General features: G+C 38.2%; 1 protein-coding gene across 3 annotated transcripts in view; it reads left to right on the forward strand.

Annotated features, from left to right (window-relative positions):
• The window catches only part of LOC138283069 (integumentary mucin C.1-like), a 93,259-nt gene that overhangs the window by 29,783 nt on the left and 51,358 nt on the right, over nucleotides 1–12,118 (forward strand). For all 3 annotated transcript variants that reach the window (XM_069221217.1, XM_069221218.1, XM_069221219.1), the window contains exons 3-5: nucleotides 2,556–2,696; nucleotides 6,933–7,073; nucleotides 10,672–10,812. In XM_069221217.1, coding sequence (XP_069077318.1) covers nucleotides 2,556–2,696; nucleotides 6,933–7,073; nucleotides 10,672–10,812 — 423 coding nt within the window. The remainder of the gene's footprint in view (nucleotides 1–2,555; nucleotides 2,697–6,932; nucleotides 7,074–10,671; nucleotides 10,813–12,118) is intronic.

Genomic DNA, 12,118 nt, shown 5'->3' on the forward strand with positions numbered 1-12,118 from the left:
TGCAGACAGCAGATGTGAGTGTGACAATGGAACTGAGAATATTGCCTCTGTGGACCTAGTGGTTGTTCTGCTGGGACCCTGAGACTGACCCCTCTACCTCATACCAGCAGTCCTGCTCACACGTCATACCAGCACCTGCCTGGGCCCTCAGTGGGGATGTTGTAATGACCTGAGTTTGTGGATCAGAAGCTTTCTTGTGCCTACTGGTGGTGGAAAGGGCGCACAGGTCTTTGGTGGTCAGACCTTCACCGGGTGCCCCTGCTTGCTCATCATTGCACATCTATTAAACTTCTGGTACAGAAACATAGTGCTTCAACTGACAAAGGAAAAGTGGAAAATATCCTTCGAGGACCACGAAAGCTCACTCCCAGTTACAACACATGACAAAGAGACATTGGATTCTTCCAATTAAATACCCTGATGTGGCCACAAGGAGGTCTTAGGCAGAGATTTTAATTGCACCCTACAAACCACTTGGACAGACGTAGGACTCCATCTGGTAGAAGCTCCCTGGGCACCCACCACCTTCATGCGATGATCTGTGAAAACAAGAACACAAGTTCCTGAATTTCTGGAGACAGCAACACACCCTTCTAAAAGAGGACATTTTTAATTTGAGAATTTATTACTAGGGGAGATACATATTTGGGCCATACAAGTATATAACGTAATTAGATTCATTTAATGCCCCTCTGCTACTCTTTCTAAAATACTTGGGACACCAGATTACCTACTATGAATTTCAGTAGGAAACACTTTCTAGTGACAGAACAATTTCTAAAGGAGCTGCAGTTGGTGACTTTTGAATCACAGCTCTACAGTAAATTCCACAAATTTCCAATTAAAACACTGCTCAGCAAGCAACAACAGATAGGAGCATAGCTTCCCGATTTTTCTTACTGAATGGAAATAACACTGAACTTTACTAGTAGCGTATTGTCAAATCAAACTTATTTGTAAAGTTTCTAAAAACATTATAAAATTAAGGACAGAAAAGCAAAACATAAAAAAATGCACATAATCAAAATTCTGCACCAATATACAACATGTTAAGTTGTGTTAACTACTGTGGTTTGTAAAAATGTATGAAACATTTGTTCACAGCCCATTTCTGAATGGATATGAACAAATTTCCCATCAGCTAGCTGAATCATTGTAAAACACTTCACCTGGAACTGTGGGTTGTCACTTTTCATATCTAATGTTACATTTTCTTCACCTGAGCCAGTTCCTTTGTTTCATAAACATTAGTCATAGCCATTTCCTATGGAGTTACAAAGATGATGACATACACATTCAATGTCAATTATTGACTCAAACATAAAACAAGTGGGGCCAATTCACAAAAGCAAAAAGTAAAAAGAAGTAGTACTAATGAGTATGTTGTTACTTACTTTTACATACAATTTTTACCAGGTCAAAATCGTCTAACTCCCTGTTAATTAAATTAGAATAGGGCCAAGTTTGTTCTGTTTTTACTCTTTGTATATGAATATACAGTGGATATTCAATTTTTATTCTCATCTTGAGTGTTTTGAGGCCAATGTAAAAGGGCATGTATAAAAGAAAACCAGAGAGGTATTCCTTTATGTACTCCCACATGTCTTTGTAATTAAGCCTCATAGAGTCTACCTCTTTAATAATATGATTTTTAAACTAGGAGAAACAATTTGAAAATTAAATAATTTATCTGGCTGTTTTCAGTGACAGAATCAAAGGCCCAGTTTTACTACCATTTATCGCAGTGCAGCTAGGCGCCTTGCTGGCTGAGTTGCTTGAAAGAGAGACATCAATGAAGCTCCATATTTACAAAGATACGGTGCATATCTGCTGTCCCCTTCTGCTAGTGCACTGTCTGCTGTTTGGCTCCAATGAAGGTATCCTTGCAAGGCAAGAGTGCCTGCATTACAGTAAGGAATGTCTTTTCTACACAAAGGGACACTTTCCTGCACAAAAAAATCCTGAAAGGAAATTATGCTAAAAGTAGTTGCATATTAGTCGCCTGATCTGAGTGATGGATATGCCACTTTGTCCGTTGGAGTTATTCCTGTGGCAGTCTGCTGAACAAAGGAATTGGACTTTTACTTAACGATTAGTATAGTCTTCTTCACCCAACATGTTAGGTAGAGTAGACATGTTGTCAATGGCAGTGAACTTCCAATTTGTGGATGCATCTCAAATGTCCACACTTTGAGAAGTAAATTGCACTAATAATGAAAATTCTCTGTAAGAGAGTGCATTTGTGGATTTTCCATTGAAGTGTCTTTTTCCATGCTGTTTTCCTATGTTTTAGTGGGAAACAGCTTCTTCTGCAGTAGCAACTCTACATTTGTTGGAAATTCCAAGTCTGTCTTGGCAGAGAAGGAAAATGCACCACAATGGTGACTCAAACATCTGTCACTTAATCTCTGACTTATGCCCATGAATCCACTATAAGGTTACATATAATGTGTACGACCTCTTGGATTTTGATACACAATCTGCAGTTTTATTTTAGAACCTGTCATTGAAAATGTTTTTGTGAACTAAAAGTTATCAAACGTTTTTTTCCACAGAGAAATGTGGCATTGAACCCAAATCAAGAGTCGGTTGTGGCTATCCAGGAATCACCAAAGAGACATGCAATGAAAAAGGCTGCTGCTTCGATGACAGCATACCGCAAACTATCTGGTGCTTTAACCCTCTCCGGTTGAACGGTAAGGTGCGACAAAGAAGAAAGTATGGCCCTCATTCTGACTTTGGCGGGCGGCGGAGGCCGCCCGCCAAAGTCCCGCCGTCAGGTTACCGTTCCGCGGTCGAAAGACCGCGGCGGTAATTCTGACTTTCCCGCTGGGCTGGCGGGCGGTCGCCTTCAGACCGCCAGCCAGCCCAGCGGGAAAGAGGCTTCCACGATGAAGCCGGCTCGGAATCGAGCCGGCGGAGTGGAAGCTGTGCGACGGGTGCAGTTGCACCCGTCGCGTATTTCACTGTCTGCGCAGCAGACAGTGAAATACATGTAGGGGCCCTCTTACGGGGGCCCCTGCAATGCCCATGCCAGTGGCATGGGCACTGCAGGGGCCCCCAGGGGCCCCGCGACCCCCCCTACCGCCATCCGGATCTCGGCGGTCCGACCGCCGGGATCTGGATGGCGGTAGGGGGGGTCGGAATCCCCGCGGCGGTGCAGCAAGCTGCGCCGCCGCGGAGGATTCAATGGGGCCGCGGTACACTGGCGGGACCCCGCCAGTGGTGCCGGTCCGACCGCGGCTTTACCGCCGCGGTCGGAATCCCCATTGGAGCACCGCCGGCCTGTCGGCGGTGCTCCCGCGGTCCTCCGCCCTGGCGGTCAAAGACCGCCAGGGTCAGAATGACCACCTATGTCTTTTCAATTTCTGTTTTTCAATTAAATATTTGAGTCTATATTGGCTATTTAAAGTATTGACTAGATTTTGACAGGGAATTCGCCATCTTTCTGGAGTGCACACCCAATCCAGATAAGAAACTACTGACACAATGTCCACCACCATACGATCCATGTGGTACAGGAAAGTTTGTCTTTGAAAACAAAGATACACTTACAAATAAAACACCAAATTAGTAAATTTAAAAGGTTTCTTGAAAATCGGGAAAGGTGATCCCGATGTTCTCTGTAGCATACCCATTGTTCTGAAAAAAAATCTGGACAGCATGACAGTCTGTCTGTAATAAGGTCACTGGATAACTATTGTACATGTCATAGTATTACCCTTCGTTCATTTAGATCTATTCACAATAACAACATTCATTTGACCATGAAGATCTGTGACTTGAACTAGAAATTCATTAGATTAAAAAGGGTAAATCATGTTTGTTTCATTTAAAAAATGAACTTGGCTATATATGTGGCTCTGTGCATTTGTGACTCCAAAAGACAACTTAAATACTATGAAATGAACCTCTGGTTATTAAAGTGTTAAATTCAATCACTCCAAACTACACAATACAGAAGTCTGGTAAATATTGGTCAACTGATTGAAATGTACTGGATTTATTTGTTGTAACTAGACAAGTCACAAACGTTTGACTCCTCTACAACATAGAGCTGTTTCTTATTATTATAAGATTAGAAGTAACATAGATCAGTAGTCAATATCAGACAGGAATATTTTAAGTTATTCATTTTGTTCTCTAGAAGATAAAAAATGTGTTATTTGTAAAACCTTCAAACTATAGAAAATCGGAGAAGCTGTGAATATCACTGCAGATTGCAAGAGGTAGAAAACACACTTGAGATACTTGGATGCATGGCTGTTACGATGTTTATGGGACTTCACTGCTATGAATTTTGAGTCATTTGCCTGCAGTCACGGAACTGCAATTATAAATTTCTATTGCTGCAATGTGGCACCCAAATGTATGGATAAAGACTTGCAATATAATTTCCTGCATAATTGCATCTAGCTAAGATGGATCGAAAGTTACTAAAAGAAAGCTTTACGCATAGTACCACAGCTGCAAAGTGCTGTATGCCTGTGCTAAACAGCTGCAAATTAGGAGATACTGTTGCCCAAGGAGCATTAAGGTGTGCTAAATTACAATATAGTCGGATAATTATGCCATGAAGTGTGCTATATTATATTGTATGATGTTCCTTTTCCTGCAGCATAATTTAGCTGATTCTGCTGGATGAATTAGTCTTTGACTGACACATGAATCTCGTTACCTTGGCTATAGCACAGACTGTAAGACTGAATTAAACGAAAAATCTACTTTGGCTATGACAGTCAATTAGAATGTTAATACACTGAAAGATGATCTCAATGATGAACATGTAGCCCAACAAATAGGCGTGACTTGTTTAAATCTGTTCCATTTATAAAAACACATGTTTTGTATTGGTACATGGTAGCAGCTCTGTGAACCACAGGTTTACTTACATAACTACAGTTTCATGAGTTGCATTAATGGATACAGGCAACAAGATAAATGGCTGTGAAAGGTTCTTTGATCAAAATGTTACTGGGTTTGTGTTAGAACTGAGAATTCATTACTAGGGGAGATATATATTTGTACCATACAAGTATATAACGTAATTAGATTCATTTAATGCCCCTCTGCTCCTCTTTTTATAATACTTGGGACACCAGATTACCTACTATGCGTTTCAGTAGGACACACTTTCTAGTGACAGAACAATTTCTAAAGGAGCTGCAGTTAGTGACTTTTGAATTACAGCATTACAGTAAATTCCACAAATTTCCAATTAAAACACTGCTCAGCAAGCAACAACAGATAGGAGCATAGCTTCCCAATTTGTCTTACTGAATGAAAATAAAACTGAACTTTACTAGTAGCGTATTGTCAAATCAAACGTATTTATAAAGTTTTTAAAAACATTATAAAATTAAGGACAGCAAATCAAAACATAAAAAAATGTACATAATCAACATTCTGCACTAATATACAAAATATTAAGTTGTGTTAACTACTGTGGTTTGTACAAATGTATAAAACATTTGTTGACAGCCCATTTCAGAATGGAAATGAACTCATTTCCCATCAGCTAGCTGAATCATTGTAAAACACTTCACCTAGAACTGTGGGTTGTCGTGTTTCATATCTATAGTTATATTTTCTTCACCTGAGCCAGTTCCTTTGTTTCATAAACATTAGTCATAGCCATTTCCTATGGAGTTACAAAGATGATGACATGCACATTCAATGTCAATTATTGACTCACACATAAAACAAGTGGGGCCAATTCACAAAAGCAAAAAGTAAAAAGAAGTAGTACTAATGAGTATGTTGTTACTTACTTTTACATACAATTTTTACCAGGTCAAAATCGTCTAACTCCCTGTTAATGAAATCAGGAATAGGGCCGAGTTTGTTCTGTTTTTACTCTTTGTATATGAATATACAGTGGATATTCCATTGTTATTCTCATCTTGAGTGTTTTGAGGCCAATGTAAAAGGGCATGTATAAAAGAAAACCAGAGAGGTATTCCTTTATGTACTCCCACATGTCTTTGTAATTAAGCCTCATAGAGTCTACGTCCTTAATAATATGATTTTTAAACTAGGAGAAACAATTTGAAAATTAAATAATTTATCTGGCTATTTTCAGTGACAGAATCAAAGGCCCAGTTTTACTACCGTTCATCGCAGTGCAGCTAGGCGCCTTACTGGCTGAGTTGCGTGAAAGAGAGACATCAATGAAGCTCCATATTTACAGAGATACAGTGCATATCTGCTGCCCCCTTCTGCTAGTGCACTGTCTGCTGCTTGGCTCCAAGAAGGTATCCTTGCAAGGCAAGAGTGTCTGCATTACAGTATGGAATGTCTTTTCTACGCAAAGGGACACTTTCCTGAACAAACAAATCCTGAAAGGAAATTATGCTGAAAGTAGTTGCATATTAGTTGCCTGATCTGAGTGATGGATATTCCACTTTGTCCGTTGGAGTTATTCCTGTGGCAGTCAGCTGAACAAAGGAATTGGACTTTTACTTGACGATTAGTATAGTCTTCTTCACCCAACATGTTAGGTAGAGTAGACATGTTGTCAATGGCAGTGAACTTCCAATTTGTGGGTGCATCTCAAATGTCCACACTTTGAGAAGTAAATTGCACTAATAATGAAAATCCACTATAAGAGAGTGCATTTGTGGATTTTCCATTGAAGTGTCTTTGTCCATGCTGTTTTCATATGTTTTAGTGGGAAACAGCTTATTCTGCAGTAGCAACTCTACATTTGTTGGAAATTCCAACTCTGTCTTGGCAGAGAAGGAAAATGCACCACAATGGTGACTCAAACATCTGTCACTTAATCTCTGAATCATGCCCATAAATCCACTGTAAGGTTACATATAATGTGTACGACCTCTTGGATTTTGATAGACAATCTGCAGTTTTATTTTAGAACCTGTCATTGAAAATGCTTTTGTGAACTAAAAGTTATCAAATGTTTTTTTCCACAGAGAAATGTGGCATTGAACCCAAATCAAGAGTCGAGTGTGGCTATCCAGGAATCACCAAAGAGACATGCAATCAAAAAGGCTGCTGCTTCGATGACAGCATACCGCAAACTATCTGGTGCTTTAACCCTCTCCGGTTGAACGGTAAGGTGCAACAAAGAAGAAAGTATGTCTTTTCAATTTCTGTTTTTCAACTAAATATTTTAGTCTATATTGGCTTTTTAAAGTATTGACTAGATTTTGACAGGGAATTCGCCATCTTTCTGGAGTGCACACCCAATCCAGATAAGAAACTACTGACACAATGTCCTCCACCATACCATCCATGTGGTACAGGAAAGTTTGTCTTTGAAAACAAAGATACAATTACAAATAAAACACCTAATTAGTAAACTTAAAAGGTTTCTTGAAAATCGGGAAAGGTGATCCCGATGTTCTCTGTAGCATACCCATTGTTCTGAAAAAAAATGTGGACTGCATGACAGTCTGTCTGTAATAAGGTCCCTGGATAACTATTGTACATGTCATAGTATTACCCTGCGTTCATTTAGATCTTTCCACAATAACAACATTCATTTGACCATGAAGATCTGTGACTTGAACTAGAAATTCATTAGATTAAAAATGGTACATCATGTTTGTTTCGTTTAAAAAGTGAACTTGGCTATATGTGTGGCTCTGTGCATTTGGGACTCCAAAAGACAACTTAAGTACTATGTAATGAACCTCTGGTTATTAAAGTGTTTAACTAAATCACTCCAAACTACACAACACAGAAGTCTGGTAAATATTGGTCAACTGAGTGAAATGTACTGGATTTATTTGTTGTAACTAGACAAGTCACAAACGTTTGACTCCTCTACAACATAGAGCTGTTTCATATTATGATAAGATTAGAAGTAACCTAGATCAGTAGTCAATATCAGACAGGATTTTTTTTAGTTATTAATTTTGTTCTCTGGAGGATAAAAAACATGTTATTTGTAAAACCTTCAAACCATAGAAAATTGGAGAAGCTGTGAATATCACTGTAGATTACAACAGGTAGAAACACAGTTGAGATACTTGGATGCATGGCTGCTACGATGTTTATGGGACTTCACTGCTATGAATTTTGAGTCATTTGCCTGCAGTCACGGAACTGCAATTATTAATTTCTATTGCTGCAATGTTGCACCCAAATGTATAGATAAACACTTGCAACATAATTTCCTGCATAATTGCATCTAGCTAAGATGGATCGAAAGTTACTAAAAGAAAGCTTTACGCATAGTACCAGAGCTGCAAAGTGCTGTGTGCCTGTGCTAAAAAGCTGCAAATTAGGAGACACTGTTGCCCAAGGAGCATTAAGGTGTGCTAAAATTACAATGTAGTTGGATAATTCTGCCATGAAGTGTGCTATATTATATTGTATGATGTTCCTTTTCCTGCTGAATAATTTAGCTGATTCTGCTGGATAAATTAGTCTTTGACTGTCACATAAATCTCGTTCCCTTGGCTATAGCACAGACTGTAAGACTGAATAAAGGAAAAATCGACTTTGGCTATGACAGTCAATTAGAATGTTAATACGCTGAAAGCTGATCTCAATGATGAACATGTAGCCCAACAAATAGGCGTGACTTGTTTGAATCTGTTCCATTTATAAAAACACATGTTTTGTATTGATACATGGTAGCAGCTCTGTGGACCACAGGTTTACTTACATGACTACAGTTTCATGAGTTCCATTAATGGATACAGGCAACAAGATAAATGGCTGTGAAAGGTTCTTTGATCAAAATGTTACTGGGGTTGTGCTAGAACTGAGAATTAATTACTAGGGGAGATACATATTTGGACCATACAAATATATAACGTAATTAGATTCATTTAATGCCCCTCTGCTACTCTTTCTATAATACTTGGGATACCAGATTACCTACTATGAATTTCAGTAAGAAACATTTTATAGTGACAGAACAAATTCTAAAGGAGCTGCAGTTAGTGACTTTTGAATCACAGCTTTTCAGTAAATACCACAAATGTCCAATTAAAACACTGCTCAGCAAGCAACAACAGATAGGAGCATAGCTTCCCAATTTGTCTTACTGAATGAAAATAAAACTGAACTTTACTAGTAGCGTATTATCAAATCAAACTTATTTGTAAAGTTTCTAAAAACATTATAAAATTAAGGAAAGAAAAGCAAAACATTAACAAATAAACATAATCAAAATTCTGCATCAATATACAACATTTTAAGTTATGTTAACTACTGTGGTTTGTACAAATGTATAAAACATTTGTTGATAGCCCATTTCTGAATGTATTTGAACACATTTCCCATCAGCTAGCTGAATCATTGTAAAACACTTCACCTGGAACTGTGGGTTGTCGCTCTTCATATCGAATGTTACATTTTCTTCATCTGAGCCAGTTCCTTTGTTTCATAAACATTAGTCATAGCCATTTCCTATGGAGGTACATAGATGATGACATACACATTCAATGTCAATTATTAACTCACACATAAAACAAGTAGGGCCAATTCACAAAAGTAGGTATGGGAAGTAGTACTAATGAGTATGTTGTTACTTACTTTTACATACAATTTTTACCAGGTCAAAATCGTCTAACTTCCTGTTAATGAAATTAGGAATAGGGCCGAGTTTGTTCTGTTTTTCCTTTTTGTATATGAATATACAGTGGGTATTCCATTTTTATTCTCATCTTGAGTGTTTTGAGGCCAATGTAAAAGGGCATGTATAAAAGAAAACCAGAGAGGTATTCCTTCATGTACTCCCACATGCCTTTGTAATTAAGCCTCATAGAGTCTACGTCCTTAATAATATCATTTTTAAACTAGGAGAAACAATTTGAAAATTAAATAATTTATCTGGCTATTTTCAGTAACAGAATCAAAGGCCCAGTTTTACTACCGTTCATCGCAGTGCAGCTAGGCGCCTTGCTGGCTGAGTTGCATGAAAGAGAGACATCAATGAAGCTCCATATTTCCAATGATACATTGCATAGCTTCTGCCCCCTTCTGCTAGTGCACTGTCTGCTGCTTGGCTCCAATGAAGGTATCCTTGCAAGGCAAGAGTGCCTGCATTACAGTATGGAATGTCTTTTCTACGCAAAGGGACACTTTCCTGTACAAACAAATCCTGAAAGGAAATTATGCTAAAAGTAGTTGCATATTAGTCGCCTGATCTAAGTGATGGATATGCCACTTTGTCCGTTGGAGTTATTCCTGTGGCAGTCTGCTGAACAAAGGAATTGGACTTTTACTTGACGATTAGTATAGTCTTCTTCACCCAACATGTTAGGTAGAGTAGACATGTTGTCAATGGCAGTGAACTTCCAATTTGTGGGTACATCTCAAATGTCCACACTTTGAGAAGTAAATTGCACTAATAATGAAAATCCACTATAAGAGAGTGCATTTGTGGATTTTCCATTGAAGTGTCTTTTTCCATGCTGCTTTCATGTGTTTTAGTGGGAAACAGCTTCTTCTGCAGTAGCAACTCTACATTTGTTGGAAATTCCAAGTCTGTCTTGCCAGAGAAGGAAAATGCACCACAATGGTGACTCAAACATCTGTCACTTAATCTCTGAATCATGCCCATAAATCCACTGTAAGGTTACATATAATGTGTACGACCTCTTGGATTTTGATAGACAATCTGCAGTTTTATTTTAGACCCTGTTATTGAAAATGCTTTTGTGAACTAAAAGTTATCAAACGTTTTTTCCACAGAGAAATGTGGCATTGAACCCAAATCAAGAGTCGGTTGTGGCTATCCAGGAATCACCAAAGAGACATGCAATCAAAAAGGCTGCTGCTTCGATGACAGCATACCGCAAACAATCTGGTGCTTTAACCCTCTCCGGTTGAATGGTAAGGTGCGACAAAGAAGAAAGTATGTCTTTTCAATTTCTGTTTTTCAATTAAATATTTGAGTCTATATTGGCTTTTTAAAGTATTGACTAGATTTTGACAGGGAATTCGCCATCTTTCTGGAGTGCACACCCAATCCAGATAAGAAACTACTGACACAATGTCCTCCACCATACGATCCATGTGGTACAGGAAAGTTTGTCTTTGAAGACAATGATACACTTACAAATAAAACACCTAATTAGTAAACTTAAAAGGTTTCTTGAAAATCGGGAAAGGTGATCCCGATGTTCTCTGTAGCATACCCATTGTTCTGAAAAATTTTTTGGACAGCATGACAGTCTGTCTGCAATAAGGTCCCTGGATAACTATTGTACATGTCATAGTATTACCCTGCGTTCATTTAGATCTTTTTACAATAACAACATTCATTTGACCATGAAGATCTGTGACTTGAACTAGAAATTCATTAGATTAAAAAGGGTACATCATGTTTGTTTCATTTAGAAAGTGAACTTGGCTATATATGTGGCTCTGTGCATTTGTGACTCCAAAAGACAACTTAAATACTATGTAATGAACCTCTGGTTATTAAAGTGTTTAATTAAATGACTCCAAACTACACAACACAGAAGTCTGGTAAATATTGGTCAACTGATTGAAATGTACTGGATTTATTTGTTGTAACTAGACAAGTCACAAAAGTATGACTCCTCTACAAAATAGAGCTGTTTCATATTATGATAAGATTAGAAGTAACCTAGATCAGTAGTCAATATCAGGCAGGAATTTTTTAAGTTATTAATTTTGTTCTCTGGAGGATAAAAAACATGTTATTTGTAAAACCTTCAAACCATAGAAAACTGGAGAAGCTGTGAATATCACTGTAGATTGCAAGAGGTAGAAACACACTTGAGATACTTGGATGCATGACTGCTACGATGTTTATGGGACTTCACTGCTATAAATTTTGAGTCATTTGCCTGCAGTCACCGAACTGCAATTATTAATTTCTATTGCTGCAATGTTGCACCCAAATGTATAGATAAACACTTGCAACATAATTTCCTGCATAATTGCATCTTGCTAAGATGGATCGAAAGTTACTAAAAGAAAGCTTTACGCATAGTACCACAGCTGCAAAGTGCTGTATGCCTGTGCTAAACAGGTGCAAATTAGGAGACACTGTTGCCCAAGGAGCATTAAGGTGTGCTAAAATTACAATATAGTCGGATAATTCTGCCATGAAGTGTGCTATATTATATTGTATGATGTTCCTTTTCCTGCTGAATAATGTAGCTGATTC

The sequence above is a fragment of the Pleurodeles waltl genome, chromosome 2_2 (genome assembly GCF_031143425.1).
Source record: "Pleurodeles waltl isolate 20211129_DDA chromosome 2_2, aPleWal1.hap1.20221129, whole genome shotgun sequence".
In the NCBI taxonomy this organism is placed as follows: domain Eukaryota; kingdom Metazoa; phylum Chordata; class Amphibia; order Caudata; family Salamandridae; genus Pleurodeles; species Pleurodeles waltl.